This window comes from Arachis ipaensis, chromosome B4 (genome assembly GCF_059453495.1).
Source record: "Arachis ipaensis isolate K30076 ecotype BB chromosome B4, ASM5945349v1, whole genome shotgun sequence".
NCBI lineage: Eukaryota > Viridiplantae > Streptophyta > Magnoliopsida > Fabales > Fabaceae > Arachis > Arachis ipaensis.
Genome location: NC_142439.1, coordinates 67772199 through 67793236, shown reverse-complemented (window position 1 = coordinate 67793236; position 21038 = coordinate 67772199). Strand labels below are relative to the sequence as shown.

The window sequence follows — 21038 nt, the reverse complement described above, 5'->3', positions numbered from 1 at the left end:
ATTTTATATACTCTTATACATTTTGCTTTTATTGATAGGTTGTTTGTTAAATTCATGTTTTGATTAGAGTTGTTGTTGTTAAATTGTATTTTGCTTGAGGTGTAAAATTTTGTTTGTTTTGTATTTGAAAATTTTTCAAAAACTAAAAAGACTTGTTGTTAAATTTGATTTTTGATTGTTTTAGAATGCTTGTAGATTAGGAGAGTGCCCTGTTTTTGTTCTAAGTTTTTTTTTAAAAAGGGGGCAGGCACGCGTACATGTACATTATGCGTACGCGTTGATGCGTCAGTGCAGCACCCATACCTTTTCCTGAGAGTTATGTCAACTTAGTGCCAGAATTGTACCTCAGGCACAATTCTCATCCCACGCGTACGCGTGCATCACGCGGACGCGTCGGTTTGCACTCTCTCTATGTACGCATATGCGTGCATGATGCCTACGCGTTGCTTGTCTACCCTGCCACCCACGCGCACGCGTGGGCGACGCTTACGTGTCGCCTTCCGCGCTCTGTTTTCCCCTGTTTCTACCCTGTTTTCTATTCCCTTCTTCTCTTCTTTTCTTTCTTCTTCCTTCTTCACTTTCTTACTTTCTTCTTCTTCTCACTCTCTTCAAACTTCCACTTCTTATTCTTCTTATTTTTCATTGTCCTTTAGCATGTTGCATTTGTTCATTTTCATTCATTGCATTTCAATTTTATTTTTGTATCATGTTTTCCCTTTCTTTTCTATGTTCTTATTGTAATAATGGTGTTGAACTCTAATACTCAATTGTTGAGAATTTCTTGGTTAATCTTGGTTCTTCGTGACTTGTTTGGTATTAATTATAATATTTGCTCTACACACAAGACTAGTGCTTTAGTCCTTCCTAACTCATGATCCCTTGTTTTTGTACATTATTGTCATTGTGTTAGGATAGGGCCAAATACTCTCATGCTTATCCCTAATCTTGTTTGTGTCAATTTCCGTTTGAACTTGATGCTCAACATGCTCTTCATGCTTTGGCTTTACCCTTGCATCAAGTGTAGTGATATGCCACTACAAGAAAAAAAGCCTGTCGGCACCCTTTTTCTTGCCACGCTTTTAAAGCGTGCCCAAAAGTGGTCTATGGACACACTTTTGCGAGGGTGGCCATTGATTTGTGATTTAGCCACGAGCGTGGCCATAGAAGAAAATTGGCACGCTTTTTCAAGGGTGGTCACTTATTTGAAATTTGGCCACGCTTTCTTACTGCCATGCTTGAAAGGCGTACCCATAGAGAAAAATCGGCACGCTTTTATGAGAGTGGCCATTGATTTGATATTTGGCCACGCTTTTTTTCCATACTTGAAAAACGTGGCCATAGAAAGAAACTAGCACACTTAAAAAGCGTGGCTATACCTTGTGTATTTTCCCACCTATTTTTCCCACACTTAACCTTTTTTTTTCTAAGTTATCAAATTTTACCTAACAACACACACTAATAACTTACACACTAACTAAAACAATGAAACCCTAAAAGTTCAGCTTTCATCTTCTCACTCGAACCCTCTCGAACCCTAAAAGCTAACGCGCTGTCAGCTTCATCTTCGCGATCGAACCCAGCCCTGGTCGTGGTGCTCCTCGCCTCTCTCTGTCGCGGTTCTGCTCAGCCTTATCTTCTCAAACCCAGCCCTGGTAGTGGTGCTGCTCGCCTCTCTCTGTCACGGGTTCTGCTCAGCCTCATCTTCTCGAACCCAGCCCTGGTCGTGGTGCTGCTCGCCTCTCTCTGTGTCGCGGTTCTGCTCGCCTCTCATCCCACATCTGGCATCAAGGTTTGTTTTTTCTAGCTTTATCGATTTTGTTTACTTACGATTATGCTTGGTGCGTTCTTTCAATGTTATTCACTGCTTATTATTCCATTGTAGATCATTTTCTATTACTTTCTAGATGGTGATTAGTCATAGGTGCTGCTGAGTAGTTGGGGAGCAGGTGTTTGCTCATCCTCTTCACTCTTTGACCATCTCTCAAGAGCTAAGCTTCTTTGTTTTTCTTTTATCAAAACCATGTGTTCTTGAAGCTTTCTGGTGGAGGTGAGGTTTTTCCAGCAATGTTCTTTTTAATTATTCATTATTATTTTATCAAAATGGTTATGTATTTTGATAGTGATAATACGTCCTGTGGCATAGTGTTGTTCAATGTCATGTTTTTCTTCATATTTTATTTTATTTTTGGGAATTTGGGTTTTATACTTAAATTTGATTTCTAGATTTTGAATCTGGTTATGTTTATATATACTTGTTCCTCATATTAATATGAAACTACAATGTTTGGTGTGAATGAATTTTCTTTTTGCTTTAGATTTGGACCTCTCACCATTGATAATGTGGTTAATTTCATGGGCTTTTTTTAATGCTAAATATTTATGGAAGAATGTATGGAACTACTAATTCAGAATTCCTGTTTCAATTGAGACTCTCAATGTTTTTAAGTTTTTGTGATTCAAGGAATTTATAGGTACTCAGAACTGTTTGTTAGTCCAGTGCCAGAGATTGATCCGTACGTAAAACCCTGTTTAGTGAGATAAAATCGGATTGTTTTTCCAATTGAAACAAGTAATGAAACTTGATAGCAAAATAAAATGACATGCAACTTAATTATTTTCAGTGTTTGTTCTCAAAATCTTTGCACTAAGACTAGCCGTTCTTGTTATTGATGTCAAGTCAACTTGTTTGATCCTTGAATAATCATGTTCTTTAAGAATTGTATGGAAACGAAAACTGCTCTTACATCTACCTGAGATAGTAATTTTGATTTTCAAACTTAAACATCCCTGGAAAGCATTTTGCATTTAATTTGTTCATGATGAGTATAGCTTTTCTCATAGGAGCAATGATGAGAATGGTGGTTTTCTATTCTTCATGCCTGATATCCTACTTTAATTTGATCTTGCCTGTAATAAATTTTAAGGCAAAATTGCACATTTTTATTGGGGTGTTTGAAGGGTATTTTTTGCTTGTTATATAGAACAAGGAAGATACATTACAATTCTGAGATAAATTGAAGCTCCTAAGTATGCACTATGGATCCATTGATTTTTTTATTTTTATTTTATATATGGTACAAATCAAGGAAAGCAATTTTTGCAAATTTGATTGAATATTGTGTGTGTTTATGTTAATGCGTTACCTTTGTTACCCAAGAGCTTTTATAGCTATTAATGTGCTTTAAGTGCATTCTTTGGCTTGTGCTACCTTCATTTCTGGTCTTTGTAAATATTTATAGGTTCATCTGTGACTTGATTTATTTGGTTGAACTATTTATTTTTTTTGTAGTGGTTACGGTCCAAGGTAACTAAAAAATTTTTTGACAACTTGCAGGCTCTATGTGATGAAGCAAGGTTCTGGGGAGCATTTGGGTTCTATGCCGTATTAACTTTGGTTTGTAAATTCAGCATATATCAAGGCAATTTGTTCTCTTTACAACATGATATACTCTTGTTGTATGGCTAAACAATCTTAGTAAAAGCAGGTTTATCTTGTAGCTGGGTTGACTAGAGGTTTTCTGACTTTTTTAATATCTGCATTCATGCTTCCTGCATGGGTATCCTACTGCTTATCAGTCAAATCCTTTGGACGCCAATAACTCAGATATAATGTGAATGATTTTCAAATTTGTAACTACCATGTTTTCCTTTTCTGCACAGAATAAATTCTCACGTCCTTATATATATATATATATATATATTAAAAAAAGGATATTCTCATATCTTGCTTCATCTTTGTTTTTTCTCAACATTGATATGCTGATGCGATCTTTCTTTCTCTCACCTTTGCTACTCATTTTTTTTCTTCTGCAGATCAACTATGTTTTACATATTACCACTAGTTCTATGCCTTGCCTATACTGTTTATTTTGGCGGCTTTCTTGTCCAGTTTCTAATAGAGAAGATGAGCATGATGGGTTCTCTTCCTCCTCCATATGGTTAGTGTGCTCTTTGAAATAAAGAACTATTTACTTTTTATGATCCTAGTTATCAAACTAATGTATCAGAAACCTCATTTAAGGTCTACAATAACAACCAGATCTTAGTTTCTGGAATCATTAGACTTTTAAAAATCATTTACCAGGAAATTTTATTGCTATATTGTATTGGTGACTTAACTTTCACATTCACATTATTTCCTAAACTTTATTTTGCATCCCAGGAACTAGAATGATTGCATAGCTGATGTTTAGCAATATGTTTTTTCTACACACATGTACTACATCTGTATAGAATACATGTAAATTCTAGTTGGGTAAAATCAAATAAAATATATGTATGGGATTATCCTGCTTGAGGTGCCTCTATTAGTTGCACAGATTTTATAAGTTATGTAGATAAACATGTTCTATAAAATAATGAAGTTAGCAAACTTATTATAATTCTTGCTGCATATAACATCAAATTACAGGGCACTATGTTCCTGATGTCATTGTGTCTGCGTTAGTTGTTGTTGTAACTGGTTGGTCCATGGGTCCTCTATTGCCCATTTGTGGGCAGTGGCTAGCCAGGTCATCCATCTTGCAATTTCTGCTGCATCTCAGTGTGTCTGCTTTGGCATTATCATCTCAGTTCTTTCCTTATGCCATGTCTGCACCGAAGAGGATTGTTTTTCAGCATACTTTCCATAATGAAGGTATTGAAACCTAGCAATGTTTAGCGAAAATTACAGCTTTGTTGGCCATTTTAATAATCTTGAAGTTCTGAAATTCTAAAGAGTTAATCTAGAACAATCTAGTGTCTAAAATGTATCTATGAGTTCCTCTATGTATTTTCTTTCTCTATTATTGTTCTAGTAATCAAATGTCTTTATCTGATTAACTCTTTTGTAATTAATTCCTAATAGTTTTCATGTGGGTTGGCAGGCACAAATAGGATTGTGGAATCCACATATGATTTTGCTGTTACTGATTCCAATTCATTACTTTTCCTTTTCAAAAATGCACCTGAGTTGGCAAAGGAATTGAATGTTTCTTCCGAATTTTCATTTGAATTAACATCGCTTTCTAAACGCCAAGATTGGATGGTAGGTTTAGTGCTAAAGAAATTGAATGTTTCTCTTTTGGGTGGGTTTTGACTTTTGATACAGGGCATATTTTCTTAAATTGAAAGAATTCCTCCAACTATTAGTATTACTTTTAGTACAATACTGTTGTTATTCATACAAAAGCAACTGCTAAAGCTTTTATTTAATTGTGTTCTATATTCCCATGGCTTGTAAGTTTAAGAATTAACGTGGAACATCTTTCTTTGCAAGCAATTTTTCCAGTCAGTTTTCTCTGTAAAAAGTGCTTGTAAGTTCCCTGCAAAAAGTGATGATATTTTGAAGCAGTATGAATTCTTTCCCATGTTATCTGTTCAGAATCAACACTTAAATTCTGAAAAGGGACCAAGGAGAGTCCACTTGGAGCTCTATTTAGGGTGAGTTGATCATGGTTAACCTACACAATCACACACTTATGTCCTGGTATGGTTTCTTGTGGACTTGCTTGAAAATCTTGATTATAGTAATTGTTCAATTTCATATGAACATTTTTTTGTCACATGACGACTTATTAGGGTTGTGTGTTCTGCTGACACAGATTTATGGTGAAGATGAATGGTCATTTGGATTCTGGGAGCAAGGTACTGGAGTTTTTTTAGTTGCCCTTCTAGAAAAAATCCAATGTACACTCTCTATTTAGATTTCAGTTATTTTGTCACTTTTATGCCAAACAATTTAACCTAGCTTCATGTTCTAGCATTTGTTATTAATTAATATAGTTTGATGCAAGTATATAGTTGAGCCTTAGTTGTATTTTAGTTAATACACTCTCTGTGCTTTTCCTTCTTTTATCATTGTCCTTTCTCTTTTTTAATCTGTTACTTGGCCAGACAATGACTCAATGGGAACAATGAAAGATAGAAAGAAAGAATAGTAGGAGTGGAATTAGCTTTACGTGTTGCTGATTTAATTTTGATTCATATGAATAAGCTCAATCCCTTGTAAATTTGAGACTTTGGTACCACCAATTTCGTTTCCCATTTTCCTTTTTTTTCAGTCATGGTACTGGTATGTGCTTTCAAATACATTGGCTAAAGATGCTGCTTGGAAATTTGCAAAAAAAAAAAAAAAAACCAATTAACCCAGCAATGGTGATTGGACCTCTTCTGCAACCAGTACTTAACAAAAGTGCTACTGGTGTTTTGAATGTAACTAATGGTAATTTTTAAAATTCTATTTTCTGCATGTGAAAATGAAAATTGAAATACTAAATGATAAAAGTACAATATATAATGTGTAAGTCTATAAAGCTTATCTTTCTCTTATGATGTGTTTGTCAATGTGATGTTGATTCAAGTGTCTTGATGTGTGGTTCAGAAGAAGAAGCCTTATTCTGATAAAGTTGCTAAGCTTAAAGCGCAGAATATGAGAAGGCTATGGAAAATTATAATGCTGCTGAAGCAGGAGGAGAAAAGGGAGAAGGAGAAGGAGAGCATGAAGAGGGCTGATGAAAAATATGATAAGGAAGAAGCTGCGGCCAGTGAAGACGAGGAGTTTTAAAGCAAATGGTAGCAGGAGTTCTTCCCACATCAACTTTTTGTTAATCATAGTTCTACTGGATATCACTTTTTGGTTTTCCATCCTTCATATCTTTGGGAATATTACAGTTTTAATTTAAATTATTATTATAGCATGTAAATAATTCATGTAAATCAATAAAAAATCAATTCTTATGCCTTCTAATTTTCTCTTTTTAATTATTATTATAGAATTTTAATTTTTTAATTATTATTATGCATTCTAATTTCCTCTTTTTTTTTTAATTTGACAAAGGAATAGGCCACGCTTTGAAAGCGTGGCAAAAGGCTTTAGTGGGAAAGCCACGCTTTTAAAAGCGTGGCTGTATGTGCTCTATCGGCACGATTTCAAAGCGTAGCCAAAACCAACTTTCTTGGCACGCTTCAAAAGCGTGGTGATATATGAACTTTTTGGTACGCTTTTAAAGCGTACCGATAGATAACATCTATGGCCACGCTTTTAAGTGTGGCAAGAGTTGAAAGCGTGGTCAAAAGAAAAGCGTGCCGATAGATCTAAAAAACCGTGGCGACAGAGCAACCGGTATGCCGACAGATGTGACCCTTTCAAAAGCGTGCCGATAACTCAAAAAGCGTGGCGAAAAGTTATCGGCACGCTTTTTAGCACTATTCAGCATGCTTTAAAAGCGTGGAAGAAAACTTATTTTCTTGTAGTGTGCCTTAGCTTATATTTCTTTCCCACTCACACGCGTAGCTAGCATGTAGTTAGAACCTTACTCTTATTTGGCATTATCCCCCGCCTATGCTCTATTGCTTTGATATCTTTGTTATAGGTTTAATTTTCTTTCTTTTTCTTTCCTTTTAGGATGACCACCAAGAGGGAAAGGAAAAGCTTCTAAATGGGGGCAACAAACAAGTCATCCACACAACCTTTTGAAGAAGCTCAACAAGTTGTAGCAACCCGTCCACCTTGCTCTTCTTTGCATGCACCGAGGACAGTGCAAATTTTTAAGTGTGGGGAAGTCGTCCGACCGATCTCCATGGGTAACAACTTCCTTTCTCGACACCAAATTTTTTTTTAAATTTCTTTGTTAGTTAGTTGTTGCATTGCATGATAGGTTGCAGGTTAGTTATAATTTGTATATATTCTATCATTTCTTTTTATATTAGGACCACTTGGTTAGGGTGATGATTTCTTTTCCAAGAAACTGTTTTTAGGGCACCCTACCAATTTGAAAAAAAAAATTTGTGTTGAGCTTGCTTGAAGAATGTATTTTGGAACATGGTTTTTGAGCTAAGAACACAAGTATGTGAGTTTTGAGCCCAATTGTGTGGTTACATCTTATAACCACTTATTTTCCATTCTTGTGTGCATTGTTCTCTTTCTATGATTGTAATCTTTGATTTGTTTGAGTCTATATGTCCATTATTCCATGTATATATGCATTTATATGATTGAGGCCATCATTTCGAATAGCTCACTAACCCAAATAGCCTTACCTTTTTTCTCCCATTGTTAGCCAACTTTGAGCCTATGATTAACCCATTTGTTCTTTATTTTAGCACATTATAAGCCTTAAGTGAAAAATAATAAATGTCTCTTGTTTGGATCTTTGATTAGCTTAGGCTAGTGAGAGTGCTTATCATTCAAGTTTGGGAGAGTTGGGAACATTAGGTTGGGATAAAAGGGTGTTTTTATATTTTCGTCAAAATTTTGGGAATTGGGTACATACTCATGTATTAAATATGTAAAACTATATGCATTGATACGTTTGTATATACCTTAGAAAAAAATGATAAAGAAAAAGAAAAAAATATATATATATAAAAAAAGAAAAAAAAAAGAGAAAAAGAAATAAAAAGGGGACAAAATACCCCAAAGTAAAGTACAATAAAAATCAATGCATATGGAATGTGAATTAAAGGGAATGCATGAGTATGTGAAAAATTGAAGAATGGGTAGTTAGGTTAGTACTCAAATTGTATAGGTGGTCATAGGTTAGGTGAGAAGTTTAAGTTGATCAAAGATTCAAATTTCAAGCTTACTTGACCATATGCATCCTCACCTTTACCCTAGCCCCATTACAACCTATGAATAAGCCCTCATGATGAATGTATGCATGCATTGAATAATTGTTAATTGTTAGATGAAAAACAAATCTTGGAAAGCATGATTAGGGGAGAATTGAGTGATTGACCCTATACACTTAAGCGATTAGAGCAGATACACTTCTGGTGAGGGTTCGATGCTCAATTCCTTGCTCCCGGCTTTAATGAGCTTTTCTTCTTGCAAGTCTAGTTGTACTTTATTTTGATATTCAAATTGGTAGGATTCATGAATCATCATACTACTTAGCCCTACATGTGCATATGTGTTCTTGGGGATTGATTTACTTTTAACCAAGTAGGTAGAATCATTTTCCATTTAGTTACATTCATAGAGATAGGTACATATAGTTTATTTGCATTGAATAAATGTTCATACCCATTTTCTTGTCCTTCTTTATTCTTAGCATGAGGACATGCTTGGTTTAAGTGTGGGGAGGTTTGATAAACCCCAATTTTTTGGTTTATCTTGTGCTTAATTTGGAAGATTTTATCAACTTTTCTCACATTTATTCAATGAAATAGCATGGTTTTGTAATTCTCCCTAAATTTGTGCTTAAGTGTGAAAACATGCTTTTTAGGCCTTAAAATAGCTAAATTTAATTCACTTTAATTCCATTCGATGCCTTGATATGTTTGTTAAGTGATTTCAGGTTTAAAAGGCAAAGATTGGATTGAAGGAATGAAGGAAAAGCATGCAAAGTGGGAGAACTCCTGAAGAAATGAAAGAACTGTAAAGCTGTCAATCCTAACCTCTTCGTACTTAATCGATCATAACTTGAGCTTCAGAGGTTCAAATGAGGCGGTTTTAGTTGCGTTGAAAAGCTAACATCCGGAGCTATTAGAGTGTATACACATCCAGTGAGGGGTTCGATTGCTCAAATTCTATGTTCCCACCATTGATTATCTCCTTTCTTGCAAGTTGTCAACTCTCTTCAAGAACTCGATTCAATTGTGGATTTGATTTGATTGCTATTGCTTTAGCCCTTATGTTCATACATGCTTTCTTGGAAATTGATTCATTTTTTACTAAGTGGTTGCATTCATTTAGATAGATTGCATATAGGTAGTTTCTTTGCATTGAATAAATGTAATACCCATTTTTTCTTTCTTGAGTATAGTATGAGGACATGCTATTGTTTAAGTGTGGAGATGTGATGAATCTACATTTCAAGATATTTATTTGCTCTAATTGGGTAGATTTTATCAACTTTTCCTACACTTATTCAATGAAATAGCTTGGTTTTTTAAATTCTCTATAAATTGTGCTCAAAAGTGAAAACATGCCTTTTAGGCCCTTAATTGCTAAATTCTATTCACTTTAATTCTATTTGATACCTGATGACCGGAATTTACACCCCATTCAAAATTGGTGAATTAGTCCTTTTGGCAAGCGCACCAAAATTATCATCAAGTAATAACCCACATGGAGTGGGATCGTATCCACATAGATTGGCAAATTCGAGCAGTTTTAATCGACTGATGAATTAGTCAAGCGGATCAATAGGATTGCAGAGTGCAGAATTGTAAATGACATAAATGTAAATGACTAGAATATAAAGAAAAGCAATAAAGTGCAGAAATATAAATGGTAGGAAGTAAAGTGCAGAATCATAAATGACTTGAATGTAAATGGGAATGGGGAATTGCTGAATGTAAAATTAAGCTATAAAGAAATGGATAGATAAGAATGGGGAAATTCATTGAGATTGGGAGATGTTGTCTCTTTGGATCAAGTCTAGCTTATATCATCTTCAATCATGCAACTCATTGACCTCTTGGCAATCATGATTGATTGAGCCCCAATCCCTTGGTGACTCAATCTCTCAGATCTTGATCAATAGCCAATTCCTTGGTCTAATTGCTCATGAAGAGAGATATGCTTGGTCCCTGATTATACCACACACCATCATAGGTCCAAGTAGAGGGAGGATTATATGTCACATATCCAAACACCAAAACCCAGATTCTACTCTAATGTGAGAAGGGATTTCAAGCATGGTTTCATGTTTCCTTTCCCAAGGTTCCCATGAAACCCAATTGCATTCAATCTCTTTCCCAAGATAATTGAACACTAAGCATTAAGAACGAAATTCCTTCTATCAAATCAAAGAGAAGATGAAAAGAAGAAGGATTTCACTGTCATTCATCCATCAAGTACAACAAAGCTCCCTCTCTCAATGAGAGGGTAGTTAGCTACTCATAGCTCAAAAGGTACTCAAAAGTGAAGTGTAAAAGTGGATCTAAAACTGACTGCTTAACCCCCCTCTTCAGTACTCCTTGGGGGTATTTATACTACTCCTAGTAAAATAAAAGAATTACAAAAGTAAGAAAGGAAAATTACATTTTGGAGGGAAAAGAAAACACTCAATAAGCATGACTTCTCAGCTGGCGTGTGGCTGGCGTGCCTCTGGTGTGTCACGTGCTCTTCATTTCCAGCTTGGCGTGCCACGCCTAATCCTTCAAGTAGCACGCTCGTCCCTCTTTCAACCTTGGCATGCCACGCCTTCGAGCTTAAGTGGCATGCCATAGTGGATTTCTTGTGTTGGCGTGCCACGCCTTCGAACTCAAGTGGCACGCCCCTTGCCTTTCTCACTTCTCTTTGCCTCTGGAAACTTGTACTGGCGTGCCACGCACTTGCTTTATGCTTGGATGGCTTCTCTGGAAATTTGAACTAGCGTGGCACGCCCAGGGTCTGGCGTGCCACGCCCCTCTTGTGAGTGAGTGGTTGCTCTGTTTGGCGTGCCACGCCACGAACTCAAGTGGCACACCTCAATGCTCCTCTTCTGAATGACACTGGCGTGCCACGCCTGGCTACTCAAGTGGCACGCCTAAGTGAAGAATAGTGAATGGCGTGCCACGCCTTCGAACTCAAGTGGCACGCCCCATGTAATTGGCCTCCTTCATCCTCTCTGGAAACTTATACCAGCATGCCACGCCTAAAGGCTGGCATGCCACGCCCATGATCTTGTCTTGGTTCCAGTAGTTGGCGTGCCATGCCTCAGCCTTCAAGTGGCACGCCATAGTGAGATGCTAAGGTTGGCGTGCCACGCCTTCGATACCAAGTGGCATGCCCAGTCCTTGCTTTTGGTCCTTTGTGCATTGGCGTGCCACGCCTGGTTGCTCAAGTGGCACGCCCAGTCTTCAATTGCCTTCAGCCCCTTCTCTGGATTATTGTACCAGCGTGCCATGCCATGCTGCTCAAGTGGCATGCCCATGGGTTTGTGAACTCCTCAAGCTTGGCGTGCCATGCCTGGGTTCTCAAGTGGCACGCCCAAGTGACTTCTTGGGGCTGGCGTGCCACGCCTTCGACACCAAGTGGCACGCCATAGTGAAGGTTCTTCTTGGGATGGAGAGTTGGCGTGCCACGCCCCTTTGCTCAAGTGGCACGCCCATAGTGGTTAATGAGTCCGGCGTGCCACGCCCAGCTTGGCGTGCCACGCCCCTTTTATGTCCTCTATTATAGCTCTCTGGAATTTTGTATCAGCGTGCCACGCCCAGTCTCTGGTGTGCCACGCCCATATGAACGCTTTGAATCTCTTCTCTGGACTTTAGTACTAGTGTGCCACGCCCAGCTCCTGGCGTGCCACGCCAGTGCGTTTTTGTGGCGTTTGCTTCAAGTGTCACGCCAGTTTCACACGCCCAGCTTCTTGTTTGTCTTCTACCCCATTTTTTTGATGCTTTTCTCACCTGAAATTCAGCACAACTCATCTCAAAGTAGTGTACCATAATATTCATCAAATCATGCATGAATTGTACTGATCAAATGAGATTTATGCTCTTTTATGGTCTTCTTTATGCAAGAAAGAAGGGTAGATGATGATGCAAGTCATCAATACCTTGATGTGTTTGTTGAGTGATTTCAAGCTTGTAAGGCAAAGAGTGGATTGATGGAGTGAGGAAAAAGCATGCAAAAGTGGAGAAACCATGAAGAAATGGAGTTTGGAGCAAATCAGCAAGTGTGCATGCGCATAACCTTATGTGCGTACGCACAAGTGGAAAAATAGAAAGTGTGTGTACGCACACGTCTGTGCATATGCACAGGTCCCAGCACGTGACCTCATTAATGCAATTCGCTGGCTGTGAATTTTGGGCCCCGAAAACCCAATCCAACTCATTTCTGAAGCTATTTCAACCCTAATCCAAGAGGAGACAAGGGGGGAGCACTTAGTTTTTTTTTGTTATGTTGTCTTAGTTTTCTAGAGAGAGAAGCTCCCCTTTCTCTCTAGAAATTAGGTTTTCTTAGATTAATTTTCCTTAACTTCAGTCTTTAATTCTTGTTCTAGTGTAGTTTCATTTATGTTTTCATACTCTTTTGTCTTGATCTTCTTCATTTCTTTTGTTATTTCCTTTATTTTGTCACTTTTATGTCATGAACACTGTTGTTGAATTTAATTTCATTTAAGGCAAATTTATGTTTCCATGTTATTATTGCTTTCTTTAGTTGTTATTATTATTTTCTTGCATTTGGTAGCTTTAGATTTTATTATTATTGCAATTTAATATGCTTTTATTTTCATGTACACCAAGTGTTTAATAAAAATCCTTGGCTTAGTTTTTACTTAGTTTTTCTCCACCTTTGGATTGGAATTGAGGACTTGGGTGACCCTTGAGTAATTGATGTCCATTCTTGATGATATATTAGAGTAGTTAGTTGATTTGGTTTCCATTAACTCTAAGCCTTCCATTAATAAAGTTGGCTAGGACTTGTGGATTGAAATCAATTATGCCTATTTGACTTATTCCTCGATGTTAAGGTTGACTAAGTAGGATTAACTCTTTATAATCATCATATATTTGTGGTTAATGGCTAGGATAGGTAACCTTAGCTCTCAATCCATGCCAAGAGGTTTCTTAGCATTTGAATTTCCCTTTTCTTTGATTAATTGCCTTGAATTTAATTGCTTTCATTTAATTTCTTGCATGTTTATTTTCTTTCTTGCTATTTACATTAATTGCTTCTTGTCACTAACTCCCATTCCCCCATAGTCAATAATTGAGCACCTCAATTGCAACTCCTAGGGAAGACGACCCGGGAGAATTCATAATGAAAAGAGAAAATAAAAACAAGAACTAATAAGAAATAATGAAAATAAACTCCTAAAACTAGCAAAACCTAACAAAAAAACCAAAAGACAAACATATTCACAATATTAACATATATACAATAACCAATAACAAGGCACACATTTGTAATTCCCCGGCAACGGCGCCAAAAACTTGATGGAAGATAAATGTCAGTCAAGAATTTCTCAAAGGAATTTCGTTGCAAGCATAGTCCAAACTAACAATTTATCCACCAATTAAAGTTTAAAAGATTGGCACAATACAAATCAAAATAACCGGGAGTATTAATTCTGGGTCGTTCTGCATAAGAATTACAATGAAGTGCTCAATTATTGGCTATGAAGAGGTGTTTTTGGGGTTTTGAATAATAGACAAGAAATGTAAATAACAAGAAGCTAAATGACAATTAACAAAAAAGGGAAAGGAAAATCAAATGGTGAGAAGGTGATGACGAAAAAAATTAATTCTCCGCATTAACTACCAGCAAGTGTACCGGGTCGTATCAGGTAATAAAACTCACAAGAGTGAGATCGACCCAACTAGGATTAAATGATTAAGCAATCAATAGAAAATTGATTATTCTAGTTAGACAGTTCAATTTAGAGTGATGATCAACAAGGAATTTAAATGACATGAAATTAAAAAAAAGCAATAAAGTGCAAGAAAGTAAATTGCAAGGAATTAAAGTGCTGGAAAATAAATGGCAACAAATGAAAGTACAAGGAAATAAAGTGAAGAAAGTAAATGATGGAAAATAAAGATAGAAAACATAAGGGATTGGAGATGTTGATTCCTCTTGAATCAATGGGTCTCACTCCTTCTCAATCAAATGAAGTAGATCTATGGCGGATTGTCAATAATTGAATTTCAATCTCTTGGAAACTCAATTTCCCTTAACACAATCAATCGCGAATCTCTTGATCTAATTGTTCATGAGAAGAGGTGAAGTTCAATTTCTAATCCATAAGCCACACAACTTTTAGGATCTCAACTCAAAGAGGTTATATGTCACGTACCAACTAAGAGTGTATTGATCAAAAGAGTTGTGAGGGAGAAGCCTCAAACTAAATCCTATGATCCCTTTCTCAAGGCTCACATAGAGATTCAAAGAGATCTAAACCCCTTCTCGGTAGTGAATAGATCTATGAAGCACAAAAGCTTTCCCTTAGCTACAACAAGCAGAATGAGAAGAAGAATTTCATTAATTCATTAGGATCACAACAGAGCTCCTTTCCCAAATGAAAATTAAAGATTCATAACTAAAATTTACAATGTGGATATGAAAGAAAATAAAGGAGAAGAAGAGTGTATGAAGGGAGAGTCCGAAGAATCCTCCCAGGATGATCCTCCTAAGTCTATGAAACTAAAGCCTTTATATAGGCTCTCCTAAATTACAAAATTAAATGAAATTAAAAGCAAATTACAACAAAAGGAAAATAAACTATTTTAGATGCTTCTTGTGGCCTTGATTGAGTGATATGAGTGGGCTTTGCTTGCTTGAAGTTTCGGTGGACCTTTGATGTGAAAAGAGTGAAGCTTCAAAGGAGCCTTTGGATTTGCATTTTGGCGCTTGGGCCTGGCACTTGTTACTGAGCTTGAAAGTGAGCGCCAAGTATAAGTGGTTCAGTTCTTCTTTGATGTAAGCATCGAAGATGCTCTTTGAGTGAACTTGGGCGTGAGCGTTAGTGACGATTCGGATTTTCTGTCGGTAAAGAATTTCACAAATATATTCTCGTTGCTAGTATAGTTTCAAAACCAACAAAGAATCCTCTCGTACAAAAATTTTGTTTGTCACTAAAGCAAACCCAATAAAATTTATAACCGAAGTATTTAAACCTCGAGTCGTCTCTCAAGAAATTGCAGAGAAGTATGATTTATTATTGGTTATGGAAAAGTATCTTTTTGGGTTTTTGAAATAGGGAACAAGAAAATAAATTGGCAAGAAAGTAAATTAATGATCATGAAAACCCTTGCAAGGTATGAGAACTAGAAATTCCATCCTAGTTATCCTTATCAATTGTGATAAGAATTGTTTATTGCTCCCACTTAGTTAACCCTTACTAAATAAAGGAAAGTCAAGTGGACCAATCAATGGGATTCCTCAAGTCCTAGTCAACTCCTATGGAAATACTAGCTTTAAAGGGATCCAAATCAACCAACAAATTCCAATTATCAATCAACAAATGAGTTTGATAACTCAAGTGTCACAAATTACTCAACCAAAGCCAAAAGGGAAGAATTCTAAATTAAATTAAAAGTATCAATAACATAAATTAAAGAAAGCAATCATAAATCTGAAATACCTCAAATTGTATTAAATAGAAAATCAAATTAAACATAATAATTCATAAACCAAATAGCAACATAAAGTAATCAATAGAGGAAATAGATAAACTAGAATGCTAGAATAAATAAAAGTAGAGGAAAAACTAAATTAAAGGAACATTGAACCTGTAATTGAGAAGGAATGAACCTAAAACTAAGAGAAATCCTAAATCCTAAAACCTAGAGAGAGGAGAGAGCCTTTCTCTCTAGAAACTACATCTAAAACCTAAAATTGTGAATAATGAATGAATGATCTTGATTCCTCCATTCTCCAGCCTCTATTCTGTGTTCTTGAGCTTGGATTTGGGCCGAAAAGGAGCCAGAAATTGCTTGGGGCAAATTCTGCAACTTTCTGCACGTGGCGTCTGTCACGTGTACACGTAAGTCACGCGTGCACGTCATTTGGAGATTTTTCTTGTCACGCATACGCGTCGCTCGTGTTCTGCGCTAGGCACGCGTCCGCGTCATCCATGCGTGCACGTCGCTGTCAGTTTCTCAAAACTTCATTTTCTCATGTTCCATCCACTTTTGCATGTCTCCTTTCTGTCCTCTAAGCCATTCCTTCCCTATAAAGCCTGAAAATACTTAACACACGGATCACGGCATCGAATGGTAATAAAGAATAATTAAAATTCGCAGTTTTAAGGTCTAGGGAACATGTTTTCACATATATCACAGAATAAGGAAGGAATTGTAAAACCATGCAAATTATATGAATAAGTGAGCAAAGGATTGATGAAAAACCACTCAAATGAGCACAAGATAAACCATAAAATAGTGGTTTATCAATCTCCCCACACTTAAACATTAGCATGTCCTCATGCTAAAATCAAGAGAAACTGAAAAAGAGTGAAGGCAGAATGGTGGAATCTATGTAATGTAATCTATCTAAATGCAAGCTACCTAAATAAATTATGCAATTCTAATTACTATCCACCTAGATATATAAAGCTTACATGTGGTTAAATTGAGTCAAATTTTTCAAAGAAACATATATGCACAACCAAGGGCTAAATCATGTTAAAACACATTCACAGTTGAGTTGAGTTAATCAAAAGAGTTCACAAACTTGCAAGACAAGCAATGATCAAACATGGATATATGGAAATGAGCTATTGAACCCTCACTGGATTTGTATATACACTCTAATCACTCAGTGTTTGGGATTAATCACTCTACTCTTCTCTAGTCATGCTTTCTAAAACTTTGTTCTTCATCTAACCAATCAACAAATATTTAATGTACACATGCAAACATCATGAGGTCTTTTCAAGGTTGTAATGGGGTTAAGGCAAGGGTGATGATATATGAATGGCCAAGGGAGCTATAAATTGAATCCTTGATTAGTCTAAGATCTCACCTAATATATACATACTCTATACAATTCTAAAATTATGCCTATCTAACCAAATTTTCCACTTTTGTATCACATACTCATGTACCAAATTATTTTTAATTTTATCACATATGCATTGATTTTTTTCATTAACTTACTATTGGGGTAATTTTGTCCCTTTTTTTATTTATTATAGAATTTTTTTTTAAACATAAGATATCAATGCACATGGTATTTTAATTGTTTTGGTCTCACATGAGTAGGTACCCAAATTCCAAATATCTTGTCATAACACATTCCCTATCAACCCAAGTTCCCATGGTTCCCCACACTTAGTTAATACACAATCTCTATCTTAACCTAACCAAAGATTCAATTTAGGTGTAATTAATTTGTTTTTCTGCTTAAGGCTAATGATGTGGTAAAATACAGAATAAATGGGGATTAAAAGGCTCAAGGTGGCTAACAAGGATGACTTAAAAGGGTAGGCTATTTGGGATAAGTGAGCAAAAATAAGTAATGGCCTTAATCATATGCAAGCATATAAATACACTAAATAGTGGACATATAGAATGGAACAAAGTAAAGTCTGCAATCATAGTGAAGAAACACACAAGAATGAAATGTTATGGTAAATAATGTAACCATGCAATTAAGCTCAAAAACTCACGGGTTGTGTTCTTTGGCTCAAAAACCATATATCAGTCATGTATATCATGCAAGTAAGAGCAAAGAGTTTCAACTCAAATCAATGTGAATCTTTAAATGGCTTTTATAAAAATAAATATATTCCTTGAAAATGTCGTCAATTGACCAACATTTATTACTATATATCTATGCTAAGTGGATTGTTGTGATTATGAAAAACTAAAGATTTCTAGTTACTCTCTATTTTCAATTAAACCAATTTCTCATATGCTAAAAAGGGTAAACTAAATTTAATAATCCATATTTTTTTATATCACAACTAATAAACTAAGAGTACAAATCATCTAAATATCTAAGATATATATAGCGTAAAGTGCAAAATGTAACAAAGTAGAAATAGACAAGAGTACAGTAAAAGAAAATGTGCAAGTACTGGAAGAAGAGTAAGATAAAATAAAATAAAATAAAAATACAGAAAATGAAATAAAATAGGATGAAAAAGGTCTAAAATAGTTCACCAAAATAAGATCCGCCAGAGATGGCGACCTCCCCACACTTATATAATAGCATCGTCCTCGATGCTCAGTCAAGCTGGGTGTGAAGGGTCGTCACCTCCTGAAGGGTGTGCTGATGCTGTCTCTATGGGCTCTGGTTGTGAAGGTGCTTGAGGTCCAGCAGGCTGCTCAAGCTGAGGCTTCTCATGCTGGGGCTCTGCCTGCTGGGGCTCTGCCTGTTGAGGCTCTGCCTGCTGAGGCTCCTAGTGCTCATCCTCTGCCCGTGCATCCTCCTCCTGCTCATCCGCCTCCTCCTCAGATGGCTCCGATGGTGTGTCAGGCTCGGAGGGGATGTCAGTGTGTCTTGACCTGATCATCAGCTTCAGATGCTCGTGGCGTCGCTTACTGCGACGCTCAGACCGCTCATAACGCCGCTGGTTGTGGCGCTCCATCTGATCCAGGCGCTCCATCTAATCCAGGCGCTCAAAGAGTCGGTGCACTAGGTGGTAGATGGGCTGGAAAGCGAGTGAGCGTGCTGTGGGTGTGGGTGGTTCAACAGGTGCTGAAGGGGCAGTAGAGGATGTGGCTGCGTCAGCGGAGGCAGTAAGAGAAGGAGGTCTGTGGCCCAGAGCTTCAAACCTCCTGCCGTGTGGGATGATCTTCCTACCGTCGGCGGCTGGTGGCCTCTCATCCTCAAGCTTCCATGGTACCTCAGCTCGGCGGCCCATCTGGGTAATCAGATAGGGGAAGGGTAGAGTGCCTCGAACATGAACCCTGGCCATGTTGTGCTGGATAAATCGGGGAAGGTACAGGTCCTTACCTTCCATAACGCACCAGATGAGAGTAATCAAGTGCAGCTGGCACCTCAGTCTCGTGAGTGCTTGGCATAACATAGTTGCTCAGAATTTGTTGCCATAGCTGAGCCTCATCATTAAGATAAATAATCTTGATGCCCTTTGGATTTATTGTCGACTTACCCGTAACCCAGGGAACAGCAGGATCAATGGCTATGGTGCGCTTCACCGCCTCCCAATCAAAACTCATAAACCTCATGGATTCCTCAGCCTATTGATAACCATCTGGCACATCTAATTTAGGCTGGAAATGGAGGATATCCTCAATGGCTTCCTCAGTAACTAAAATTTGTTTCCCTCTTAGCTGTACTGCATCCAAGGTCGTCTTGTAATAGTTGCAGTAGAATTCTCGAATCCAGGATGCATTAACCTCAGTCAAATTCCTCTCTAGAAAGAATTAGCCTCTCTGTTTGATCTACTCTGTAGTGTACTATTGTAATTCAGGTGGAATTCTGAGGGTCTTTTCCAGATTTAGGTGCTTCTTATCTACAAAGACCGGATATTTCAGTTCACAGTAGTGATTTGCAAACTTGATTGGATCAGTCGCAGGCACTAGTTGATCTGCTTTTTCCTGCGTAGTGAAGTTTTTCTCACGCCAGGAATCATCATACAAAATATCTATCAGAGCAACAGATGATTCTCCTCTTTTCCTTTTACCCGTGCCTGCTTTAGCTTTGCCTTTCCCTTTTGGATCAGACATCCTGAAAAATAGAGTTCCCAGGATATAATTTATTAAACCAAAGCAAAAAAAAATAGGAAGGCAAATAGTAAGCAAGCAATTCAAGCAGTAGATGTGCAAAAGAGGAATAAAAGCTAAAGCATGAAGTGAGTCAGAATTATATAGAATGTTGGACTGAATGCAAGGTAAAATTCAAAGAATTCAATCAGGGATCACAATCCAAAAACCATTAAATGAAATGCAGAATGCTTGTTTGTCAGGAAACAATAATAAACATGCCTTGAAATGGGTTGAAAGGAGTTAGTGTAAAACTAAGAGAGAAGTTAGAAAGTCAATGAAGTCAAGAGTTAAAAAGGAAAGTTAAAGTTAGTGGCATGGTACTGTAGTTCCTAGCTAACAGAAGTGCACAAGCTTGAAGAACAAGCAACTCATATTCAAGCAGATAATGCAGATTATTGATGATAAATCAGGTAAAGAAAGCACAAAGAGAAGTAAATTCATCAACAATGTAATGCAATGAAGAAGGGAACCAAATGGAATGGAAATGCTAGCCTAGTATCTCATGAAATTGCTTTGGTGTAAACTAAGTAAATTGCAGTGTCAAAAGTGCCAAAGTCAAATCATGGGTGAAAGTTAAGTAAAACAGCTTTTCAGAAAAAATTTGGGCAGCATTTCGGTAGTAAAAGGGGCGTTCCCGAAAAATCAAACAGCAGAATGAACAATGTAAGCAATAGCAATTTCAAACAGAGTTAGCAGCTGATATGAGGCACAGAACAAATTGTACCAAACTAGCAAGCAATATAGTAGTGAGCAGAAAATTGAATCAATATAAAGTCAAGGTAAATTTGCAACCAAAGCAGCATGGTTGAGTTTAAAGATGCAAGTGCGGAATTAAAATGGGAAAAATTGGATTGGAGCACTTTAGAAAGCAAATGAAATTTTAGAAAAGCAGCACAGAAACATGCAATAAGCCAGCAATTTCAAGCAGCACATGAATATTTATAAGGCAA

The 21038-nt window shown here is 36.9% G+C and overlaps 1 protein-coding gene across 1 annotated transcript; it reads left to right on the top strand.

Annotated features, from left to right (window-relative positions):
- The first annotated feature begins 3816 nt into the window (after nt 1-3816).
- On the top strand, nt 3817-6544 carry LOC107639321 (uncharacterized). The gene is made up of 6 exons (XM_016342794.3): nt 3817-3938; nt 4412-4636; nt 4866-5026; nt 5270-5421; nt 5583-5625; nt 6362-6544. Exons 1-6 carry the CDS (start codon nt 3821-3823, stop codon nt 6542-6544), a joined length of 882 nt encoding a protein of 293 aa, XP_016198280.1. The 5' UTR covers nt 3817-3820.
- The last annotated feature ends 14494 nt before the right edge of the window (nt 6545-21038 follow it).